At 22.6% G+C, this 25052-nt stretch overlaps 7 protein-coding genes across 7 annotated transcripts; 4 read left to right on the top strand and 3 right to left on the bottom strand. All coding sequences in view use genetic code 6, as the record gives it.

The window, feature by feature from the left end:
- Positions 1 to 551: 551 nt before the first annotated feature.
- Positions 552 to 2669, top strand: TTHERM_00372470 (hypothetical protein; the record flags this gene model as incomplete). Its single annotated transcript, XM_001009575.3, has 2 exons — positions 552 to 1173; positions 1240 to 2669. The coding sequence occupies 2 exons, from the start codon at positions 552 to 554 to the stop codon at positions 2667 to 2669; spliced, it is 2052 nt and encodes a 683-aa protein (XP_001009575.1).
- Positions 2670 to 4987: 2318 nt separating this feature from the next.
- On the top strand, positions 4988 to 6201 carry TTHERM_00372480 (actin; the record flags this gene model as incomplete). Its single annotated transcript, XM_001009576.3, has 2 exons — positions 4988 to 5429; positions 5522 to 6201. 2 exons carry the CDS (start codon positions 4988 to 4990, stop codon positions 6199 to 6201), a joined length of 1122 nt encoding a protein of 373 aa, XP_001009576.2.
- A 1054-nt stretch (positions 6202 to 7255) lies between these two features.
- TTHERM_00372490 (hypothetical protein) lies at positions 7256 to 8482 on the bottom strand (the record flags this gene model as incomplete). Its single annotated transcript, XM_001009577.3, has 3 exons — positions 7772 to 8482; positions 7482 to 7701; positions 7256 to 7410 (listed from the first exon to the last, which is right to left on the bottom strand). The coding sequence occupies exons 1-3, from the start codon at positions 8339 to 8341 to the stop codon at positions 7256 to 7258; spliced, it is 945 nt and encodes a 314-aa protein (XP_001009577.2). The 5' UTR covers positions 8342 to 8482.
- Positions 8483 to 9586: 1104 nt separating this feature from the next.
- On the bottom strand, positions 9587 to 13436 carry TTHERM_00372500 (Pre-mRNA-splicing factor ATP-dependent RNA helicase; the record flags this gene model as incomplete). The annotated part of the gene is made up of 5 exons (XM_001009578.2): positions 9587 to 10171; positions 10233 to 10562; positions 10623 to 10906; positions 10970 to 11459; positions 11745 to 13436. 5 exons carry the CDS (start codon positions 13434 to 13436, stop codon positions 9587 to 9589), a joined length of 3381 nt encoding a protein of 1126 aa, XP_001009578.2.
- Positions 13437 to 13894: 458 nt separating this feature from the next.
- Positions 13895 to 15978, bottom strand: TTHERM_00372510 (hypothetical protein; the record flags this gene model as incomplete). The annotated part of the gene is made up of 4 exons (XM_001009579.2): positions 13895 to 14932; positions 15105 to 15590; positions 15646 to 15726; positions 15796 to 15978. The coding sequence occupies 4 exons, from the start codon at positions 15976 to 15978 to the stop codon at positions 13895 to 13897; spliced, it is 1788 nt and encodes a 595-aa protein (XP_001009579.2).
- Positions 15979 to 16804: 826 nt separating this feature from the next.
- On the top strand, positions 16805 to 19039 carry TTHERM_00372520 (hypothetical protein; the record flags this gene model as incomplete). The annotated part of the gene is made up of 1 exon (XM_001009580.1): positions 16805 to 19039. One exon carries the CDS (start codon positions 16805 to 16807, stop codon positions 19037 to 19039), a length of 2235 nt encoding a protein of 744 aa, XP_001009580.1.
- Positions 19040 to 20496: 1457 nt separating this feature from the next.
- TTHERM_00372530 (V-ATPase A subunit 9-2 isotype of the V0 sector) lies at positions 20497 to 24448 on the top strand (the record flags this gene model as incomplete). Its single annotated transcript, XM_001009581.3, has 11 exons — positions 20497 to 20969; positions 21095 to 21410; positions 21553 to 21729; positions 21843 to 22034; positions 22109 to 22288; positions 22484 to 22817; positions 23009 to 23401; positions 23457 to 23596; positions 23667 to 24008; positions 24108 to 24232; positions 24346 to 24448. 11 exons carry the CDS (start codon positions 20497 to 20499, stop codon positions 24446 to 24448), a joined length of 2775 nt encoding a protein of 924 aa, XP_001009581.2.
- Positions 24449 to 25052: the final 604 nt, after the last annotated feature.

The following is a 25052-nucleotide window of genomic DNA, read 5'->3' as shown; positions in this document are numbered from 1 at the left end:
GTTTTTAAATAAAAGAAATACTCGTTACTTGTTTAAAAAAATTTAATTTGAGAAAGACAAATAATTCTAAAATCTTGAAATTAATTCAAAAGTTTTATCTATTTTTTCTTACAAAATAATAACAAATAGAATCTGTTAATATTTGAATGAAGTTGTTTTTATTGTTTGATTTTTATCAAATTCAATTTTAAAAATAATCTAAAGACACAAAATTGTGCCAAAAATAAAAACCCAATTATAAATATATATAGGGTGATTAAAATAGTCAATTAATTAAAGTGAGATTTAGGTATGTAGGTAGGTAGATGTTTATAAATTTCTTAATTTTAAATTCAAAATAAAATTTGCATTATCAATTATAATTAATTAAAAACTGAAAATATCAGCGGTAATTAAAAACTTAAATTTACCTAAATATTTTGTAAGCACACCAAATCAATTAATTAATTAACTAACAAATAAAAACAAAATATATCTTATAATTAATTATAAATACATATTTGCATTTTATTGAAACTTAATAGCAAATTATTTTATTTATATCTAAATCAATGTTACAGTGTGCCTCTTATATAAGCAATAACAAAGTTTTAAACAATAGCAACAGTTGTTAATATGGAAATAATTATAGTCATTAATAAGATTTTGGTTAACTACTGTTTCAATTTACTAGCAAGCTAGATAATTCGAGTTAAAAAATAATAGATTTCTATGACAATTTTTTACTAAAGAAATTAGATTTGGCTGAATAGCACATTGAATAAATTGCAAAGCTAAGCAAGCTTAAAAAACCAAGAAAAAGAATTGATAATCCTACATTAAAAGAATTAGATCAGCAAAAAATTGATAAGGAAGAATCTAATTAATTAAAAAAGATGAAAATGCCTTCTAGCTCTTAAAATTTAAAATCTTAAAAGAAAATATTTGATGACAAATTCATGAATGATCTATCAAAAGACCTTCTTTAGTTAGATTTAGATTTTATGGAAGAAGGTAATAAAACTATCTTACAAACTTCATAAAAAAAGTAGAGATAGTCTAATAAAAATTAATTATCTAATTAATAGCAAAATAATACTTTAAACTAAAGCAAAGAATTGGTTGTTAAAATAAATGGTGTAAATATAATTGAATCATCAACTTCCTCTTCTAAAAAAAAGAATGGCTCTCATCGTAATTAAAATAAATTATTTTATTTTTCATACCTTTTAACATGTTTTTAATTAATTAATTAATAAGCAGAACCTAATTAATGTGAAATGACTTAATCTCGCTTAAGCTTAAAGAGTTTAAAAGAATAAAAAACAGGAAAATAAATGATTAACGAAAACAGTAATAAAAAAAGTAACACTCTAGAAGTGGCTAAAAAAGGTGTTAATGGAAATTAGTGTAGAAAATCTTTAATAGAATAATTTTCAGAAATTAAAGTGAAACCAAAAGAGGAAATTAAGAATGAAAATTTTGAAATTTCTCAGAAGATTGAACAAATAAATATAGAAGATTTTTGCTCAAACACAGGAAACAATACTTAATTCTGTCAATAGTAACCCGAGAGAGCTAAAGATTCAAACCATGATTAATATAACCAAGAGTCAATGCTTCTTCCTGGTTCATCAATAAGTTATAGTGATGGACAAATATAATTAAATTTTAATGAAAATGATGAATATATTCAAGCTAATAGTATGCAACCACAACAATTACCTGAGGGGTTCTATATTCATGGAAATAATAATATCTTATTAGATGAAGATGAATAAGAAAATGATTATGAAATGACTGATTATTCTTCAAATGAAAGCTCTAATTTAGGCTCACCAATTTTCAACTGGGTGAATAAAGAAGAGCATTTTAATGATAAATTGTTTTTAAACAATGAAAATTACAATAACAATACTATATTTAACATTCCTTCAAATAAGTTCAACAATAAGAACCAAAATATCTTTGAAACTAATTCTTCTTAACTTTCAGGATCGAATGAGAATAGCAAAACCTTTAATCCAATAAACTCAGATTATTTCACTCAAAACACTTTTGGATTTGGATATAATCAACCATTATTCTATGATGAAACTTCAAATAGTTCTTAATAAAATTTCAAAAATATTCCAACATTTTCTTAAGACTCATTCCAAGGAATAAATTTTCATAACTATTAATCAAAAGGAGGATAGCAACAAGAATCTTAATAATCGATGAACTAAAATATGTTTATATCTATGAGTAATAATGACAGCAATAGTATGAATCCTTACATTTATCAAAATAAATAACTACTACAAAGTCCATAAAAATTAAAAACTGTCAAGTAAAGAAAAATTTTGTACTGCAATAACAAAGAAGTTCCAGCATGGGCTTAAGACTTAAATTAAGTAACTGAAAAAGTGAGAGAATAAAAGGCAAGGGGAGATGATCCAGCTAAGCTATTTGGTCTATTCGCTGTTGAAAGCCTCCAGCTAAGGGAAGTATTTAAGAATACTGGTAAAAGATATGATGAAGGAAGAGGTTCTTCAGCTAATTGGAGATAAGATTATACCCCTGATTAAGTAATTGATTTGATTAATGCAACATCTTAAACTCCAAATAAAAAATAGAAAATGCAATCAAAATTCAAGTCCTTTTTACAAAATTCTTTTAATTCTATAAAGAAAAAGCTAATTTAATGAATAGCAAATTTCCTTTAGAAATCATAATTTTTAGTTAAAAATAAAATTAAATAGATTATAATAAAAACTCTTTTTCCTACTAGTCTTCTTCTTAATATTATTAAATTGTATACATTTTTATGAGTATATTTGTGTATTAGCATCTCTGAATTATATTATATTGTAAACAACTTAGTAAAAATAAAATACCAAAACTCCTTTAAACTATTATTTGTAGTAAAATTAATTTTTTTAATTATTGAAATAATATCATAAAATTCTAAAACAAATATTTAAAAACTTAACTGTTTAAATAATGCATATACCTATTATATAAAATGATAGAACTTGGTATCATTTTATCGCTATTTTAAGTATTTTTTATAATTTATGAAATTTTTCAAAATTAAATTTATTAATTTTTTGTTTTTTTTATTGCTATTTTTGATATTTTAAAAATTTTACTTACATATAATTTATTGGTATATTTTAAATCTTGATTAGATTAGTATTAGTAATTTTTACTTTTATTTTTAATGGATATGGAAAAAAATAACTATTAAAAATTATTTAAACACCTATATTAAATATTAAAATGATTTGTTAATTAAAAATTTACAATTTAGTTTGAAAAAATATTCTTTAAAAAATGTGGTTTCAAATCTAAAATTAGTAAATATTTTATTTCTAGTAAGCATTCAATTTTTAGTAAAGTGCATGTATGTATGTACTTAACATAGAAAATACAACGCTCACACAATATTTTTATTTAATTAATAATAATTGTAAGAACATAATATTGTTGATTATTGAAAAATGTATGTAAAAAAATTTTTAATTCAAAAATGATTGGAAAAAAAAAAGAGTTTACAGAGGTAAACCCAATCCCAGCACTCTCATTCGCATTAGTACTTATAAGGCATTATCACATTTTTTTTTCAGTATTACTTTTTTAACTCTCTTACGACTAAGAAATAATTATTTTAAATTTTTTAAAGGATAGTTTTATTATCAATTTAAATTATTTAGAATAGAATAAAAATAACAATAATTTACATTATTATTTCCTTCAAAACATATATTTATTTTATTATTGAGATATCTAAAATACTTTTTAAGTTAATTATTTATCTTTCATACATACATAATCTCAACTCTTAAATGAAATAGTTAAAAATAAATTTAAAAATTTTTATTTTTGTTAATTTTTATACATGAAAATTGATAAAATTATAGTATATATTTAAACTAATACAAATCTCCATATTTATTTTTGTAAGTTAATATAATTTAAATTATTTCTTGTCTATTGTTTCTATTTGAGAATAGATTTGTTAAAGCTTTTAAAATTAGAGCTTTTCTACAAATTTCATCTATTTTATTAATATTAGTTTAAATATTTATATGTAAATATTCATTTTATTGATGATGTATTTTCTTTTAGTGATTTGAAAATTTAAAATTATTTTCATTGTTATTTATATAATTTCTTCATATTTTTAACTGATTTTATTAATATAAATAATAAATCAAAATTTACTTAGTCTTTCATGATGTTTTTAAGCCTCTTTGTTAAAATGGTGTCTTAAATTAATAATAGCAAAAATTTTAAAGGAAAAAGTGACTACACTCTTTTCTTAAACTATATAATCAGGTAAGTTACCTTAAAAATTTTAATATTTTAAGTTAAAGGTAAATTAGATATTATGTGAAGGTTTTTTCTGATCAAATCCTATATAGAAAAAAGATAATTACTTAAAATTAAATTTAAAAAGGAATTTGTAGAAGTAAAAATGTAAAATTTAAATATAATATATATTTTTTATAGCTTGCATATTTTATTATATTAACTGCGAAAATGTATTATTTTTGTAAAATATTTATTTATGAATTTAGTTTGTTAGAATAAATAAAATAAAAACACAATAATTTATTCTTAATGAAGAATTGATAGATTAAAAATATTACTTACAATATTTGTGAGTAAAATTATTTTTTATGATTTAAATTCATTAACATATAAATGATTTAGCAATTCGCAAAATTATTTTACTTTTTTATCATTCTAGTTCTATTGTTTTCTTTCAAAGCTGCCATTCATTTTTTTGATTGTTTTGCCCTTATAATAAATTTTAAGAGAAATTTTAAGGTAAATAACCTTAAAAAATATTAAATCTAAAAAATCCTTTAATTAAAAATGTTTCTACATCAATTTTTTGTTTTTTTTCTTAGTCCAAAAGTTTCTTTAAAAATAAATTTCATTTTTCATAATAATTTTAAATCAAAATAAATAAATAAAAATAAAATAAAAAATAAAACTAAATAATTAGATATTTTAAATGTCTGAAACTTCTCCTGCTGTAGTTATTGATAATGGATCTGGAAGATGCAAAGCTGGTATAGCTGGCGATGATGCTCCTAGAACTGATTTTCCTTCAATAGTTGGTAGACCAAAATATTTAAATACAACTTTTGAATAAAAGGAAATCTACATTGGAGATGAAGCTTTAGCTAAAAAAGGTGTATTGAATTTATAATATCCTATTGAGCATGGTGTAGTTACTAACTACGATGATATGGAATAAATATGGCAACATTGTTTCTATAATGAACTAAGAATTGATCCATCCGAACATCCATGCATGTTGACTGAAGCTCCCATGAATCCTAAGTAAAACAGAGAAAAAATGGCAAGGACTATGTTTGAAACATTCAATGTCCCTTCATTTTATGTATAAATTTAAGCTGTCTTATCTTTGTATTCTGCTGGTAGAGTTACAGGTAATTTTTTTACATATAAAAGTTTAACAAATTATAAATAATTATTAATTTAAAAATATAAATTTATTTAAAAATTTTAAAATATTTTTTAGGTATTGTTGTAGATTCTGGTGACGGTGTTACCCATACAGTTCCTATATTTGAAGGATTTGCATTACCTCATGCTATAAAAAAAAATGAGTTAGCTGGTAGAGATCTTACTGAATACTTAATGAAACTGATGTATGAAGTTGGTTTGAATTTTTATTCTTCAGCTGAGAGGGAAATAATAAGAGACATTAAAGAAAAATGTTGTTATGTAGCACTCGATTATGAAGCAGAATTAAAGGCTTACTAAAATAATTCTTCTAAACATAAATAATATGAATTACCTGATGGAAATATGGTCACAGTTTAGGATTAAAGATTTAGAGTCCCTGAGTTACTTTTCAAACCTCACTTTATTGGTAAAGAATATAAAGGAATAAGTGAACTAGCATTTGACTCCATTATGAGCTGTGATATCGATGTTAGAAGAGATCTTTATGAAAATATTGTTTTATCTGGAGGTACAACTATGTTTGATGGTATAGCAGAAAGAATATCCAAGGATATTAGTGCTCTTGCTCCACCTGGTATTAAAGTTAGAGTAGTAGCTCCACCAGAAAGAAAATACTCAGTTTTTATTGGTGGATCAATCTTATCATCCCTTTCATCTTTCTAATCTTCTTGGGTTACTAGGGCTGAATATGATGAAGTAGGTCCAACAATTGTTCACAGAAAATGTTTTTGATTAAATAAGATAATAATAAATATATATAAACATAATAAAATATTAAATTTAATTGTAATAAATTAATTTGTAACTTTATTTTTGTAAAAATTTAGAGTTATTTTTATAAAATTTTAATATTTAATAATAAATAAATAATATTATATTTAGAAATTATAAATTATATTTTATTAATTTTTGCTGAAACATCTAAAATAAAAAAAAACCACATAAATTTATGAGGTATAATAAATAAAATTTGATCCTTGCCTCGTAACTTGTACAAAATTCTTAACAGGGGATTACGGTAATTAAAGATAAAAATTAATGAATAAATAAATACATAGACTGAAATTTATAAAATACTATCATTAAAAAAAGAAGGTTTTGTGCCTATTCATCATTCATTGTAAAAAGTGTTTAATTTATAATTGTTTCTTTTTTTATAATTTGACAATATTAACTATATTTTGTGAATTTAAAGAAATTAAAAATAAAAAATAAAATCATTTGCTTTTTATAATATTACAACTAGATAAATTGAATTAGATATTTAAAATAAAATGCATGAAAACTACCTAATAATCAATTTTTGTATCTACATTTATTGAATAAGTGATATTACAGTAAAAAAAATTACAAAATAAAATATGAAAAAAAAAATATTTTTCATAGTTTTGAATGTTTTCTTATTTTTAATTAATTTCTTTAAATTTTTAAACTAATTGATAAAAATTTCAAATATTGTAAATTTTTAAACATAATTTGTATTTAATATTCTTGTGTTTATGAATTTGTATGCCTTGACAAAAAAATATGAAAAATAAATAGGTATTGTGTTTTATAATTATCTGGTAAATTGGTATGTATATTGTGGACTTATCAGTTAAATTATCTAAGTATTGTGCATATTATAAAACAGTTTAATAAGCAATTCATTTCAAAAATATAAAAACAGATATATAGATAATAAATAGGGAAAAGATTTGTTATGAATAAATTAGGTAATCAAAAATTTTAATTAAGAGCTATCACTTTTTTACAAAATTTGTTATAATAAGGAAAATAAGAACTATCAATTTATGCTTTGCTCGTCAGGATCTAAATTTTCTAAATCTTGATCATCATAACTTACTTTAATTTCTTTATTTAATCTTTAGCTTTTCTCATTGACTTAATTTGTTTATTTTAAAGCCAAAGAGACATTATTTTAACCTCCTTCTTTTAGTGCTTAATTATAATTAAAAATGAGTAATTAAATTATATTTTATAAACTAGGAAATAAATAAATAAAAAAATACTTTTTCTCCTTTGTAATCTTCTCTCAACTTCTTATTATTATTAATTTAAGTTGAGCTTAACTTAATTTGCTTGCTTTTCGTTGTTATCTACAAAACTTTAAAAGAGAGATCCCATTGTTTCAGCTTAATTTATATTAGACTCCTAATGAATTTATAAATACATACCAACTCTTTTTGATCTTTCAAGTCTTTTTTTTGAAATACTATATTTGATTTAGGACTTTATTATAAAAATAGGATTCAAATTTTTATGTATACATTACAAATTAAAAAATTAGTTTATTTCTTACTCTGCAATTTTACTTATATTTTAATTTCATTTACTACAGACTAAGCTTTGTTTCTTTGTGATTGCTAATGTGTGATTAAGAAAATTATTAATCAGAAAAGTTATCTAAATCTTAATAGTTAGAGTCTTCATCTTCCTTTTCATCAAAACTATCTTAATTTTGCTACGATTATATTATTTCATTAAAATTTTATATTAAATCTTGATTATTCTCTTAACGTTAGAGATGTAAAACTTCATTTTTAAAATCATCATCAATTATCACATTTTTTTCTTTTTAAATTTTCTACTTTTAGTATTTATCTATACTTTTTTCCTTATTTTTTGGAGTTACAATCTCTTTAAGAGTTTATTCATGACATAAAATAATTTGCATTTTTTCAAGGAAATAAAATTTTATAGGGTCTTTTATAGAATCATAAAACTCTACGCACTAAGCATATAAAGAAATCAGATTTTCTACTATTTCTCTATTAAATTAGCCATCAAGCAACAGCTCTTCATATTATAGGATACTCATGAAAAGTTACCTATCTAAATATTATGATGATGGATCAATTTAAAAAGGCATGAAAGATAATATGATTTAAGTTGTAGTATCCCTTAAATAAAATGTTAGCTTTAAGTATTTTTTATATTAAAAATAATCAAATATTATATTGATTTATAATTTTTGCGCAAGTTTTAAGTAAAAGAAATTATTAAATTTGTTTGATCAAAAAATATAAATACCTGATTTTAATTTTGATTATCATCTGAGTATCTTAAATACTTTACTTTTATAAATAAATCAATTTTTAATTTGTTAATTTTTGTGGAACTCATAAACATTCAGTCAGCCAAATTTTATTAAAATGGGCTAAAGATAGAATCGTTAACTTAAATATGTTAAAAATTAGTCTTTATCTTTTATAAAATGTTATTTATTTTTTTGAATTTAATTATCTTTTATAAAATTAAAAGTTAAATATAATTTATCTTTGAAATTCTTAAATCTATTTTAAAATTATATAAAAAAGTAAACAAAATAACTAACTTATTTTTTTTTATTTTCCTAAGAAATTATGTTTAAATGCAAGAGTATATTTTTTTTATTCTTTAAAAATTTTAGTCAATACTTAAAATTGACTTATCTTTAAAATATCAAAATTATTTCAGAAGTAAAATTCAATATAATTAAGCTAATAAAATATTTCAAAATAAATAATATATTTATCATTCATCTATAAAGTAATTTTTACTACTTATTTCATATTTAAATTCATATCTCTCTGTTTAATTTAGTAAATTTAAATATTTTACTATTTTTTGATTTACCTTTATCTTCAAAATATATTTTTTTGATTATCATTAAAGAAAAGATATTTCATATTTTTTTTATGAATTTCGTTACATTGATTTAGAATTTTTTAATTATAATTAGTTTTTTGATTGTATGCATTTTGCATTTATACATTAAAGAAGTTTTACATCTTTTAAGGAGAACTCAGATTTTTAGTTGTGTTAATTATTTCTTTGATGAAAAAAATTAATTTATAAATATAACTAGCGATATTATTTTTAATAAAAGTATAATTTTAGTTTTTTATTAAAAGAGAAAAAAATACTGAAAGTAAAATTTAAAAAAATGTTTTAAGAATAACTTTAGAGGATAAGAGAAAAATAATAAAATAAATTTTGAAACATAAATAAATAAATAAAAATAATTAATTGATTAATTTTTACAGTTTAATATATAACATTTTGCTTTGTTTATTATTAATGATTAATACAATTTTAAATAATCATTTTAAGTTATCTTAACTTTTAAAAATATTCAATCTTCATCAATATTTCTATTTAGTAATGATGTATTTGCTATCCTTCTACCTGTAGCCAGTTTAGGAGCTTTTTTATTGCTGCTTTCTACTAATTAATCCCTCTGTTATTTTTCTAATTCCATTTCTTATTACTTTTTTATTCTCATTTCTGTTTATTTCTCAAGAGCTATACGATTACTAAGTTCTATTCTATTTGTAGCTTCAGCTTGAATTTATGATCTATCTCTTCTATGTCCATAATATTCTTTTACACTAAAGAACATAGGACCCATTTCTTCTAACCATTTAGGATCTACTGAAGTAACACAACTCATATATTCTTTTGTTGTCATAATTAATTCATGATAAACTACATAATCAGGTGCATGTCCGAGAGTAAAAAGTGCACTTGAAGGATGCACTCTGCAAGGCATAGCGGTACGTAAATTAGTATATTCTCCAATTGATTTAATCTTTGCAGCATGAGTGAAATATGCAGAGCAGATTGCTTTTCTAACAAGATCATAATCATAATTACAGCTGGTCAACTTTAAATTTTGTTATTTGGCTATATCTTTAAGCTATGATCTAACTTCTCTTACCTAAATGTTTTATATATGAATTAAATTAAATTTAAATAACTTTAAAATAATTTATTTATACCTTTCTTAACGTTTTAACCTAAATAAAGTGATCACTACACCATTAACCTGAATAGTCATTTTTTTTCCATTATTCATATACATTTAATAGTGTTAAATGGTCACTCTCAGAAATTAAAAGTTTCTCTCTAACAGCATCACTTTCTTCTTCCCTTCCTTTTGGTCTGTAAAAAACAGAAGGAACACTTAGCATACTGACTATTGTTAAAATTTCTTCTGTACAGCCAAGTTCATCTGCTGTTATAAGCATTTTAGTTAAAGGAGGATCTAGAGGGAATTAAGCCATTTTCCTTCCTAAATCAGTGATAGATCCAGCTTCATCCAAGCATCCCTGTTAATTTTATAAATGTGTATATTTAAATTAAAATTCTTTAAAAAGAAAATAAATTACAAGCAACCACAACTGATACATAGAATTAAGGATTGTCTCTTATGGAGGAGGATCCATGAAGTCAAATTACAACAGATCGTCGATATTTAAAGATTTTAAAAGTAAAACAACATTAGCCAAATTGGTTCTCTGTATTTCTGGGATGTTATTTTCAAGCATATCAGAACGGAAATTCGTATCACTATAGAGCCTATAACAAATACCAGGACCAGTTCTTCCTGCTCTTCCAGAACGTTAATTAGCATTTGCTTATGAAATAGGAGTTATTTACAGTGCATCCATACCTTAAAAAATATTTTGAATAAATTAAATTATTTAAAGAAATAAATTGTATTTTAAAAAAATACCTATTTTTGGATTGTAAACTTTAATTTTACAATACCCTGTATCAATAACGTATCTAACACCATCAAGTGTAAGGGATGTTTCTGCTATATTAGTAGCTACTATACATTTTCTTTATTTCGATGATTCAAAGATTTTAGCTTGATCATCTGATCTCAATTAGGAATAAATAGGTAGTATTGTAATTGGGGGAATTGTTTCTTAGCTTGCTATTTTTTCAGCCAAAAGTAAACAAGTTACTTCAATATCTTCTTGTCCTGTCATAAAAATTAAAATATCTCCTGGTGGCTCTTAAATATGAACTTATAGGGCTTTTTTAACAGCTGCATCAACATAGTCTTCAGCTGCTGCCTTATCGAACCTAATACCTACAGGAAATGTTCTACCTGGAATCTCAAAAATAGATGCTCCATCAAAGAAATCACTAAATTTTCTAGAGTTCATAGTAGCACTGGTGATAATGATTTTTATATCTCTTCTTCTTTAAGCTACCTATAAAAGATAAAATTTTACTTAGTATTCTTTTAAATCTAAAACATTAAAATTATTCATTTAATTAAAAATTTTTGTAAATATTTTTTGAAAGTGATTTCTATTAAATTTCAAAAACTACTCTAAAGCTCTAAAGTTATATAATTTGATTGTATTAGAAAATTATATAAAGATTAATAAGTTAGTTGGCTAGCTTAAGAATTCACAAGGTAAACTTTACTTTTAAATGTTTTTAACCTTCTAAATAAATTTAAGCTTTTTAAAAATTTAATTCTCAAAAATTACCTTTTTTAGAATACCAAAAAGAACATCTGTATTTAAAGATCTTTCATGAGCTTCATCCATAATAATGCAAGAATATTATTCAAGATCTGGATCATTTAAACTTTCTCTTAATAGAACACCATCAGTCATATATTTTATTCTTGTATTTTTAGTAGTGCAATCCTCAAAACGGATAGAATAACCTACTTCTTATCCTAATTCACATCCTATTTCTTCAGCTACTCTTTTTGCAACACTAACTGCTGCAACTCTACGAGGTTGAGTACATCCAATCATTCCATTTCCATGTGATGCATAATCACTCTCATATAAATACTAAGTTAATTAAGTAGTTTTACCAGAACCAGTCTCACCAGATATAATTAAAACCTTACTCTCACCTACTGCTTTTAACAACTCTTCTCTTACAGAATATATAGGAAGATACTCTCTCTGTTATTTTATAGTTTTTGTACGTGTAAATTCACTGACAGATTCCTATTTTTTTATCAAAGCAGAAGCATATTAAGATGATTTTTTATAATCTAAATCACCTTCTTCTGTAAAATCTGCAGAATCTTTGTTTTCTTCTATTTTTTTTACTCCTAATATTGAACCCATACGAGAACCTGCTAACTCCCAAAAACGTTAACGCATTTTTGTTTTATCTGCTTTTTCTCTTTAGAAACGGAGCACATTTGAACCCTTTTTAGAAATAATTGCCATTTATGAATTTTCATCCTTAACTACTGATACGCATTCAATTTGTTTTGTGTATATATTTTTACCATCTAAAAATATAGGTTTAATATCGTGCACCAAGACACTAACTCTATTGTCATCTTCTTCATTAAAATCAAAGCTAACTTCTTTCATTTTAAATATACCAGAGGCAACCATTCTGTTGAAATCCCACTTATCATTTTCCATATTTTTTTCATTTTGTTTTGCATTTTATTTTTTTTATTTCATCATTTCTAATTATTCTTCTTTGGCTCTAAATGCTTACTCATCTCCTACAAAAATAGCCTCTTCAGCTTCATCAAAGTAATTACCATTTTCATCCTAATCATACCAGTATTATTCTGCTTTACCTTCATAATCATCCCATTCATTTTCATTTCGATTTTGTCTTTTACTAGTTTAATACCCTTAATACTAATTTGTTTAACCTCCTTACCCTCTTGGAGCAGGAGCCTTGAATTGGTCTCCTCCATTACCTTCTGCATTTCTTGAAGGAGGTAAAGGAGTTTTTTTGACTAATGTTGCTCCTTTTGAACCAACAAACATTACAGGTCCGCTTGAGAGTTTATATGCTGGATTTTCTTTTGTTCCAGTATCTCTTTTGTTAGTTGATTGCTATGTTGATTATGTATATGATGATGAAGATCCTTTTTCATAGCTATTATTATATTTTGATGTCCTACTTCCTTTATCATTTCTTTCGTTTGAGCGTGAACGTGAACGACTTGACCTTTCTCTTCTTTTTTCAGATTAGCTATACTTTGATGGCCTAGAGTAATCTTTTAATGAAGATTGACTTTACTTATCTTTATAATCGCTTTGTTCATCATCATATCTACTACCCCTATAACTAGAAGATCCACTATTTTTACTTGATCTATTGGAATAATCTGATTTACGACTGTTGTCTTTTTCGTAACTTCGAGAACGACTTCTTCTTTTATCTGTTTTTTTGTCTTTTGAAGACATTTATAATATATTTATCTATTTGAATACTTATTTACTTTAGTTTGAAAGATAAACTTAATATAATTTATCTAATAAATTAAATTTGCAGATTTTAATTTTTGATAAATAATTAATTTCTAGACATTGATTAATTAATATTATAATTCTATTAAATGTTCTATAATAAAAATGATAAAGTTAAATCTAAATTTAATTAATTTTAAAATAATTATTTTTTTTTATTTGTGTGAATTTTATTTTTTTATTGAAAATCAATTTAATTTAATAATTAATTAATAAAAAAAATAATTCTATTTTTTATACTTTTTATTTATAAATTTTAGAAATTTTATCTAGTATACAATATGAACTTGTGAAAATATTGAACTGTGATAAAATAATGGATGAATTAATGATCTTTAGATAAGCTTAATTATAGTTTAATTAGAAATATTTTATTTAATTGTTATAGATAGTATTCATTTATTTATCTTTTCTTTTTTAGAGAGTATTCCAATAATAAAATCCAAATTTGGGTGATATAAAACTTAATTGACACTGTCCTTTGATGATAATGCATAATTGTTTGATTGTCTTTAGCTGTCTTATAGCTATAAAGATCGAGTTTAGGAATTTTTACTTGGAGATAATGTCATTTTTTAGCTGTATTTACTAACTTATTGTTAGTGATTTTGATTAGGTGATATTGATCTACTATGAGATTTCTTTCTTGTATGAAAATAAGAAGACTGATTGCTATGCAATGCACTATTATTTTAGAAAGGTGAAACTGACCTCTATTAATTCATATGATTTGAACTCAAATCTGAGTCTTTAGAAACATTATATTGCTAAACAGTTTCCAAAAATTATACTTTGTTGAAATTGTTGTTTTATTATTAAATTCTTTCTCTGATTTACTATTGCTATCTAACATTTTCTTCATTTCTTGCTGATTAACTCTAAACAAGCTTATTATCTGCATATTATTTAAATTTATCATAATCACTGAGTTTTTTCAATATTTCTTCTCGATTATTGGCAATTTCATCTACCCTGAAATCATTAGAATAACTTTGATTTGGTTTTAGCTAATCGAACGAAGACTATCTTTGAAAACTAATATTTTCTTATTGCTACAGCTTATTGTTACTGTTTTAGATATCATTTTTTAAAGAAGGTCTTATTGAACTTTGATTTTGTCTTATAGAAATTGAACTATGAGATTTTACTAAAGTTCTTGGTGAAGTATCTAAATTTTTATTATGTGGCATTTCTATAACAAAATTTTTCGATTTAGGAGGAGATTTTGAGTTTGATGCAGCAGTTCCATCTTTAAAATTTCTTTTATTTTAAGAACGACTTGCCATTCTTTTGGATTTTTAATTAATTTAAGGAGTGTAAGAGTATTTTTATTTAATTTGCATTTCTAATTATTTCTTGTTTTGCTCATACTCTTTGCTTTTAATCTCCATTCTTGCTGCTAGGTCTAAATTTTCTTAGTTTTTATTCTTTTCCTAGAATATATAATTCAAATATAATTTAATTAAATAAAATAATAACTTTATACTAAAAATATCTTTCTTCTTAAGTTAAAGCAAAGAAATTATATTCATCAGAAAACAAGTTAAATATAATCGCTTCGTTTTTAATATTTAATAAAAAAATAGTCGTTAAAAATCAATTTACTTTCAAAATTTATAAAGATTTTTTATTTATTTTAGGCTTAAAAGTGGTTTTTTCCATCTACTAAGATATAACTTGATATGTGTTAACTTGTTTATTTTTATTCTTCTTTTCAATCCAGTTGTCCATGTCTGATATAAATTCTTAAAAGGTTCTCTTATGTATTTGATTATGTTTTTCAAGATTTGGAGTGAAAGAGGGTTAAGGATCTTTCAACTCTTTTTCTTCTTAATATTGCTAATATAATTTATATAATTTTTCCTATTTTTATTAAATCACCTCTTCAGTCCTTAAGTGAATAGGTTAGTAATTCTTGTTTCTTAGGATATGTTCTGATTTAGGATTTATCTTTACGCCACTTTACATCTCTGCTAATTCATCCATATAAACGTTTATCTATTTATTTAGTATTTTTTCCTTCTTTTTATATTCAGCATTCAGCAGCCTGTTAACTGTATCAAGAGGATCAATCTATTTAGATGATTTTAACTTTATTTAATTAAAATGCATTTTTATTTTATTATTTTTTCTTGTTTATAATTACATTTTTTTCATAAGAATCATCCTAGTGATTTTGCGCCAGATCTAATATATCCCTAGCTATTTCCTTTATATTGCTTAATGGCTGTTTAACAAATATAAAAATTAATATCGATTAAGCTTCTTAAAAATATAGCAAGTATAATTATTTTACTTCAGGTTAAATTAAATGAGTTTAATTATCTAAGATTCTACTCATTTTAAAATTTTGATAATCACTTGTCTCACCATAAAATGAGTTTTCAAAATTAGCTATTTTTTATTAGTTTTTCTTCTAATTAGGTGATACAGACCTTTACTTGAAAGGCGATTTAGGTTATATTATCTTGAAACTCATTAAATTTCAGTTGCACTCTTTATAAACTTATTTGCTTTTGTAAAAATGGATGAACTTTATAAAAAATCTATAGTTTTATGAATTAATAAATTTAATTTAATACTTAATAATCTCTATGAAAATTAATTGCTTAATTTTCTAATTAATTTTCTTTTATATGAACTCAAAGAATACACAAATAAATCATATAATAAATTACATGTGTAAATATCCAACAGAAAAATTGATTTCTTTAATAATATTATTTCCTTTTAATTAATTAGAAATCAAATAAACTTATTTTTATCAAAAATTTTTATAATATTTCTTAATTTTACATTTTAGAATTTTTTTATGTTTTAAAGTTTTCTTAAAATATTTTGATTATAAATATTTGTATTGCATAATATTTATAATTATTAAGCAAAATATTTCAATTATTGTATTATAAATCAATTTTAATTTATTAAAATTTATAAAAAAAATTAACAAAAATAATTCTCAAAGAATATATTTTAACCTTCTCTAATTCCATTTTAAAAAGTGGAATTTAAGGAGATACATTATAAAAAATTTTAATTTATTTAATAGGAGAATTAATAAGATTATTATTGGTTGAGGTTAATTAATTGGAAAAGAATTAAATGCTAATAAACTAAGTTTGTTTTAAAAGCATTTACAATTGAATTTTTATAATCAATTAGTTTTTTAGGGAAATAAAACAAAATATACATAATTTACTAAATTGATAAGGATTAGAAAAAAAAATTAATACTTTTGTTATTGATTTGCATTAATTAAAGTTATTTCTAAATATTTAAAATTAAAAAGCAGAAAAAAATAGTTAATGGATAAAATTTCTTCCCCTGATTTAAGTGAATCTGAAAAGATATTACACTAGAATCCTTACAAATCTTGCCCACAGCATCCAAATAGAAAAATAGAATACATTTACAATGACTCTTAAAAGAAAAAATATTTATGTTGTTGTAATTGTGTTATAAATAAAGATATTTAGCAGAATAGATTAATATGCATTCAAGATATATTAGAAAGCAATGAAACAAGTATATTTTAAAATTGGCCATTCACAGATTCATAAGAAGATTAGTCATTCAAATAAGAAGTTGAAAAAATGATTTAATCAAGCTCATAATCATGTTAGCGAGCTAAATAGATAGAGGACTTCTTTAATTAAATGGCAAAAAGGGTAGAAGAGACAATTATAAAAACTAAAAAGAATATGTTAGCTAAATTAAATAGTCTCTTTAATTATGAATAAAGAATATAAGAGGAATATTGTATTTATTCTGGTTAGTAAAATTTAAAGGATATTGCAAAGTAAATAGAACAATCTTATGAAGAAAAAACTTAAAGTCTAAAGTAGACATTTGAGTATTTGCAAAAAATTAAAAAAACTTAGCAGTAAAAAATTTAAGAAATAATTAAATAATCAAATAAAGAATAAAGTTAATTAAATTTAGAGTAACCAAAAAAAATGGAAGAATTAATTCTTAAATACATAGAGAAAATAGATTGCTTTGAAAATAAATAATCAACAGCCAATTTTTAATTCGATACATCCAAAAATAGCAACTCTTAAATAATTTTAAAGTTAATAAATAATAGGTTTAATAATTGTCCAGATAACTTTTTAGTTTAAATAAGGTAAAAAATAGAATTTCTCTCAGACTACTTTAATGATTTAGAGATAAATGAAGAATGGAAATAAAATTTATATTAAAATGATTTAGATAAATTAAAGACAGGTGCTTTTAAGATGTTTGAACACATGACATAAATGTTCTTAAAATAAAATACTAGCAATAACTTAGATAAAAGCTCATCCTATATTTAAGATAGAGATAATTTAGAGAGTATTATTAATTTAATTAGTAATCCTTTTAATTATTGTAGAGAAAAGTATAAAGTATATTTAATACAGGAATTTAATCATTTAGCAGAATATTTAAGTGTATTAAAGATACCAAGATAATATGAAACTTAAGAAGCAAGAGACCTACATGAAAAAGTACTTGAATTGTAAGAACCAGTTTTTAAAGAAGTTAGTGAGCTATTAATCAAATTAAATCCTAAACTGAATCATAATGAAAAGCTCGATTTATAATAGCGCAAATAGAGACTTGAAAAAAATTTTGAAAATCCAAATCAAGGTTTAGTATAAGAACCTTTATTGTCTAAACTAAAGGAATTCTTATAAAATATGCCTTAAATATATATTACACTATTTTATAAAGACTAAACTATGTATGATTTTCCTTTGAGCATTAATTCTTATAATTTGTCTGAAAAATAAATTAATATGATCAATACTCTAACTAGAAAAATATAAGAAAATAAAAAAAATAATATATAAATTTCGGCATTAACAAACCATTTTCTTAGCTTTTTAAATTGCTATAAGAATTACAATGGACATAAAGATTACACTTATGAAATAATAAAAAATATACCTATCTTTGATTCATTTTTTGAAATGCAAGTTCCAGTTTACAAAAATAAAGTGAAATTGGAATTCGAAAGTAAATCTTATGGCTTAGAGAAATAAGGCATAGTAATATAAAGGTAAAATATGTATGGTTAAAACTCAATATGTATTTAAAAGTAGTCAGATTCATGTGTTTTCTCAAATATATTAAATACTAGAACAAATTATATTATCTAAGTTAAATTTAGTGAGGCAATAGGAACTAAGTACTTTTAATTTGGTTTTGAAGAAATGACAAAGCTCTAACAAAAACTGAATGCGTATGATTGTTTTTTCATAACTAGCTTAAATAAAGACTATGTTGAATAAATAAGAGGAAATAAGTAATATTTAGCTGATTTCATTTAATATAGAGACTAAATTGAAATAAGAGCATGCTTTACAAAAAAAATTATTTATTTAACTGATTTTCCTTCATATAATTTTATCTACTAAATTAAATTAAATAATTTTAGCAGCGATTAAATCAGTTTTGTGATAAGGATAGGAACAAGTGTTAAAGAATATTAAATTCATGTAACTGATTGTTATTAGGTTGATGAATATTTATTGTAATACTTTGAATAATAATGAATGGTATTAGATTATTGAGTAATTCTTCAAAAATTGAGGTGAAAAATTGAGTATATAATTACAACGAATAAATAATAATATTTGGCTAAGAGAAGAAAGAGGACTTATCAATAATTTAAAGAAATTTTATTAAAATTAAATCTTATTAGAGATTTATATATTAACAAATTACCAATAATTTGCCTATAATTTATATATAAACCATTATAAACTATTTTTAATATTATTACTTATTTTGATAATAAATCTTAAATATAAACTTAGATATTATTTTTATAAGTGAATCAGTTAATTTTTAAAATGTTTAATTTTTAGAGATTTTAAAATATATAAAAATATTTGCATACATAAACTAGCTATAAATATCATATTGAGAGCACAGAAAGTTTTATTAGAAAAATTGTTGATAAAAAAGCAAGTATAAAAAATGATTTTTAAATTTCAAAGTTGCTTTCATATTTTTATAAAATAAATCAAATCTCTAAAATATTGAGATATGCAAGTATTGATTAATTTTGCTTGATGATTACAAATTAAATTATTTGCAAATTTACAATTTAAAGTTAGAACTATTAACTCCCAACTTCGTAATATTTTTATATTACATCACAATGTAATAAATATAAGCAATTTTTAATCCACTTATTTTTTTTAGAAAAATTACTAAAAATTTAAATCTATCAATTTATATCATCCTTACTATGTTTTCAACTAAATAATGTAATTTTAATTTTGTAAACAAACTATTTTTAGAATTATAATCTAGTCTTTTCAATTTTGATATAACAACAAAAATTAGATTGTAATTTAGATAATAGATTGACTGAATAATAATAAGTTTTTTTCGAGTTTCATGAATGCATTCCAATCAATCGTTTTGATATTTTTTAGTAATCCAAATAAATATTTGCCAATTATTTTATCTCTCTTCATTAATAATTTTCATTATTAAATCATACAATAATTAATTATCAAATTTTAGAAATATTAGTTGGTGTAATGTAAGAATAATGCTTAACTTACTAGGGTAAACTATTAATATGAAAATGTTCATGAGCTTAAAAATGAAAATGAGTATTTATTATGTATTTGGTAGTATGATAGTCTTTTTAGTACTCATTTAGATGTAGTAAATTAAGTAGATATTGTAAAATATAATAAATATCCTTTTTTACCTTTGAAAATAAAAAAGAAAAAAAATTGAAATTTAAATTGTAATCAGTGTATGTACTTCAATAAATATCTAACAATATATCTATATCAAATATGCATACTATTTTAATTTCATTTTTGATCTAATAAACCAAAAATTAAGTGTATAGGCTCACTATAGAATTAAAATAAAAAATTGCTTGTATTGATATATATCATACAGAGAAGAACAAGTACATATCAATCTATAATAAATAATTAATTTAAATAAGAATTATTTTTTAGTAGAATTTGAATTAACTAAAATGAATATTTTTAGAAGTGAGAATATGGGATATTACCACTTGATTCTTCCAAGAGAATCAAGCTGGGAAGTAATGAATGAGTTAGGAGGACTATCCCTTTTACATTTTATAGATTAAAATCCTGATCTGCCAAACGTCAATAAGGCATTCACAAACTACATTAAGAGATGTGATGAAGTTTTATTCAAGCTAAACCTGATAAAAAAGCAAATGCAAAATTTCGATAAAGAAATTAACAAGCCAGATAATTTCAAAGACTTGCAAGGATATTTTAACAAAATATTGCAAGAAAGGGAAAAAGCTGGATAAACTTATTTCGAAGAGATAGAAGACTCTGTTTATTAAAAAGCAACTTAGTTAGAAGAGTAAATAAATAACTACACAAATTTGTAAGACAAATAAGATCATCTCGTTGAGTATAAAGATGTTCTTATAAAAGCAAAGACTATTCTAGGTCCTTCTTTTTTTAAGAAGTAAGATTTTTTGGAAAAAATTGATTTTTTATTTTGAAATATGTTTTTTTTAAAATACTTAACAAAAAATGAAAAGATTTTTGTTTATGGTAGAGCTCTAACACAATTTTAACTTTATAATATAGCTAATAAGAAATTGATGAAGAAGCCAGCATTTAGAGTGTATAAGAATCTGTGAGTGGATTACAACAAATTGATATAAATTAAAGTTAATTGAGTTTAGCTATGAGAGATATGAACATTCCCTTATAAAAACATCATGGTATAAATATAGAATCCAATTTAAAGCTTAACTATGTTGTTGGAACTGTATCAGATAGTGATGCAGCTAAGTTTTAGAAAACAATTTTCAGAATTACAAAGGGTAATAGCTGGGTAATAATGCAAAATTTAGAACAAAAACAATAAAACGAAGTTTCAGCCAATGTGATGCCTTAAAAAGTAAACAATATTTAAAACAATTAATATAGAAAGATGAGAAAATAAAATCTTTGATTTAATTTTCCAACAAAAAATATATTTAAAAAGCAAGATATTAGTATTTAATCAAGTTATCTCTATTATTTATTTAATTTTAATATAGGTTGGAAGATCAGTATTTTTGATGTTGATTCCGGGACAACAAGCTGGATTTATTAATTAAAAAATTTAAAGAATATGTGACTCTTTTGGCGTTAACAAATATCAATTTCCAGAAACCCCTGATAAATATGAGAAGAGGTTACAAGACTTAGATAATTAAATAAGAGATTCTCGTCACGTAATTATTACTTTGATATTATTGAACATTTTTAATTTAATTCTTTATATCAGATGAAAAAATGAGTTGTTGTAATTTTTAGATTATTATATCTTATTTATTTTTGAATATAGCTTTTAAAGTTGACATAAAGAGAAATAAATGACTTCTTAGAAACATTCTCATAAAATAGAAACGATTGCAAATGCTCCTACATTGAAGAGCTAATTTATTATATTGAAAAAGAAAAACTCCTTTACACGAACCTAAACTACTTAAAAGCTTAATCAACTCACTACCATGGAAATTGCTGGCTACCCAAAGATGTAATTAAAATAGATTCTTCTATTTGTCTATTTCATAAAGTTAATTTTCAATACTAAAATCTTAATTAATTTAGGAAGAAGAATCTATACTTAAAGCATTATAGAATATCAGATTAAGGTATCCTCATTTACCAAATGGATAATTACAGGAAGTTATCCCTGCAGCGGGTGTCCCTCCAACCTATTTTAAATTAAATGATTTCACTAGAGTGTTTTAGGTTATTGTCAATACATATGGTGTTCCAAGATATAAAGTAAAAAAACTATTTGATATTTTCTGATAATAAGCAAAGATAAATAAATTAATATTCTATGAATTTTAATAAAAGTTATATTTCAACCAAATTTAATTTGCTTGTAAAATGATTATTTTACAAATTGCTTTGATTTTTTTGTTTGAAAATAAATTTAATTGATTAACAAGCTAACTAAATTAAATATTTAATTAGGAAGTAAATCCTGGACTCTTTACAATAGTTACATTTCCTTTCTTGTTTGGAGTCATGTTCGGAGATATTGGTCATGGTTTTTTACTCTTCGTAATAGGATGTTACTTATGTTTATGGAAGGAAAAAATAGAAAACGATCCAAGTAGTACGTTTAAATTAATGTTACCTGCTAGATATATAATAATAATGATGGGTTTCTTTGCAACTTTTTGTGGTTTAATTTACAATGAATTCTTTTCAATAGTATTTAACATATTTGGAAGTTGCTATAATCTAGAAGAAATAAATGGTACTTAAACTATAACTAAGATACCTGACTGTGTCTATGATTTTGGTAAATTTTAATTCTTTCAAATATTTTTAATTTTATTTTTAAATAATAAAAGAAAGTAGCAAATTTTTTTTAGCAATTTAATTAATATTTCTTTTTTATTTTGACAATTTAGCTTTTAAATTAATGAATATATAAGCCATTTTTCTAATAGTATTATAAAACTTATAATTTAAATAATATTTTTATTATAGGTTTTGATCCCATTTGGATGTTGACATCTAATAATTTAACATTTTAGAATTCTTTTAAAATGAAATTTGCTGTTATTATTGCTATTATTCATATGAGCTTAGGTATTTGTATGAAAGCTTTCAATGCTATTTTTTTCAAATCTAAAGCTGACTTTTATTTTGAGTTTCTACCTTAATTATTGTTCCTTCTCCTAACATTTGGTTATATGGATTTCCTTATCATAATAAAGTGGGTATAGAATTGGACATAACATATATTAGAAGCAAATCCTCCTCCTTCTATTATTACACTTATGATTAATATTCCATTAAAAGGAGCAGATCCTGCTGGTGCTGCACTATTTGGACCTAGTGACGCTGGCATATAAAAAAGCATTGGAATAATCTTTTTATGTAAAATAAAATTAAAATTATTAGCATATTTGAACTTTTAATTTAAAATTTGTAGTGATTGCTATAGTTTGCGTTCCAATAATGCTGCTTCCTAAACCTTTTATATAGAATTATATAAATAAGAAAAAACATCAAGCCTTAAATGGAGACTTGGACGATCACAACTAAGACAAAAAATATTTGATAAGAGAAGAAGTAAATAAATATTATAAAATTTATTTTATTCAAATAAAATTTATAGGTAAATCTTTCTAATCCAAAAAAGCATAAGAGTGAAATATCTCCTAGACATGATAGCCAACAAGGTCATAACAATTTACAAGAAATTCCTCTTGATGATCTCTAAAAGGATCTAGAATAATATCAAAAGAATATTGAAATTCATCATAATGTAAATAACGAGTAAATTAGTGATGACCACCATATTGAAGTAGGTGAACATGAAGGATTTGCTGATTTATTTGTTCACTAAGTTATTGAAACTATTGAATTTGTTCTTGGTTCAATCTCAAATACAGCTTCATATTTAAGACTGTGGGCTCTATCTCTTGCTCATGGTTAACTTTCAAGGGTTTTCTTCCAAAAAGCTCTTCAACCTTTTATTGAAGTAATAATTAAAAATTATTCTATTTATATAATAATTAATTACAACAAATATATATCGTTTCTTCTAACATAAATAAGTTCAACATATTTTATTTAATAGATGGATGGAGGAGTATAAATTATAGCATTGATTATAGGTTATTATGTTTTTGCTCTAGTTACATTCGGTGTACTTATGTGCATGGATGTCATGGAGTGTTTCTTGCATGCTTTAAGACTTCACTGGTAAAGTTTTTAACTTTTAAATATTTATTAATTAAAAATATTAATGATTTTCTTAGCTTAATATAGTGAATATATATGGATTATTTAATGTTTTTTAAAAATATATCTAATAGGGTTGAATTCTAAAGTAAATTTTATAAAGCTGATGGTTATGCTTTCGTTCCCTATTCGATCGAAAAGCATTTTATAGAACTATCATAAAGTAAAGATGCTTGATATTTCAATAATGCAAAATAATTAAAATTAAATGAATATTTTTGAATAAATTAATGAAATAACAAATTATATTTTCATTTATATTAATATTTTATTTGTATTTTTAATACTAATATTTTTCAACATAAAGAAAAAAACAATATATCAATTTTAAATAGTGAATATAAACATATTAAATCCTTTTTATGTAATATAAAATTTATGTATTTAAACTAATTTGCTTTCTTATTTTTAAATAAAAAACAATAATAAATGTTTAGATTTTTAAAAATTCTATTTTAAAATAAAAAGATATAAAATAAAATGAAATAAAAAATAAAAAATATTTAAATTTTGATGTAAATTTGATTTTTAGTTATTAATTTATTTTCTGTTGAATATTTATTCATAAATGAATGTGCTTTGGTTATGTAGATTGTGAATTTGATTTTTTGAAAACCGTAACTTCTCAAAAATAATGATTAAAATTTTTGGTATATCTGAAATAAATAATCAATTAATTAGTAATAAAAAGCAATTAAAATTGAATAGAAAATTTGATTAATCTAATTAGTTACAAAGAAAAAGAAAACATTTAGATACTAATTAATAAATATTAAAATAT

The sequence above is a fragment of the Tetrahymena thermophila genome (assembly GCF_000189635.1).
Source record: "Tetrahymena thermophila SB210 genomic scaffold scf_8254777, whole genome shotgun sequence".
Lineage (NCBI taxonomy): Eukaryota > Ciliophora > Oligohymenophorea > Hymenostomatida > Tetrahymenidae > Tetrahymena > Tetrahymena thermophila.
This window is presented reverse-complemented; position numbering and strand designations above follow the sequence as displayed.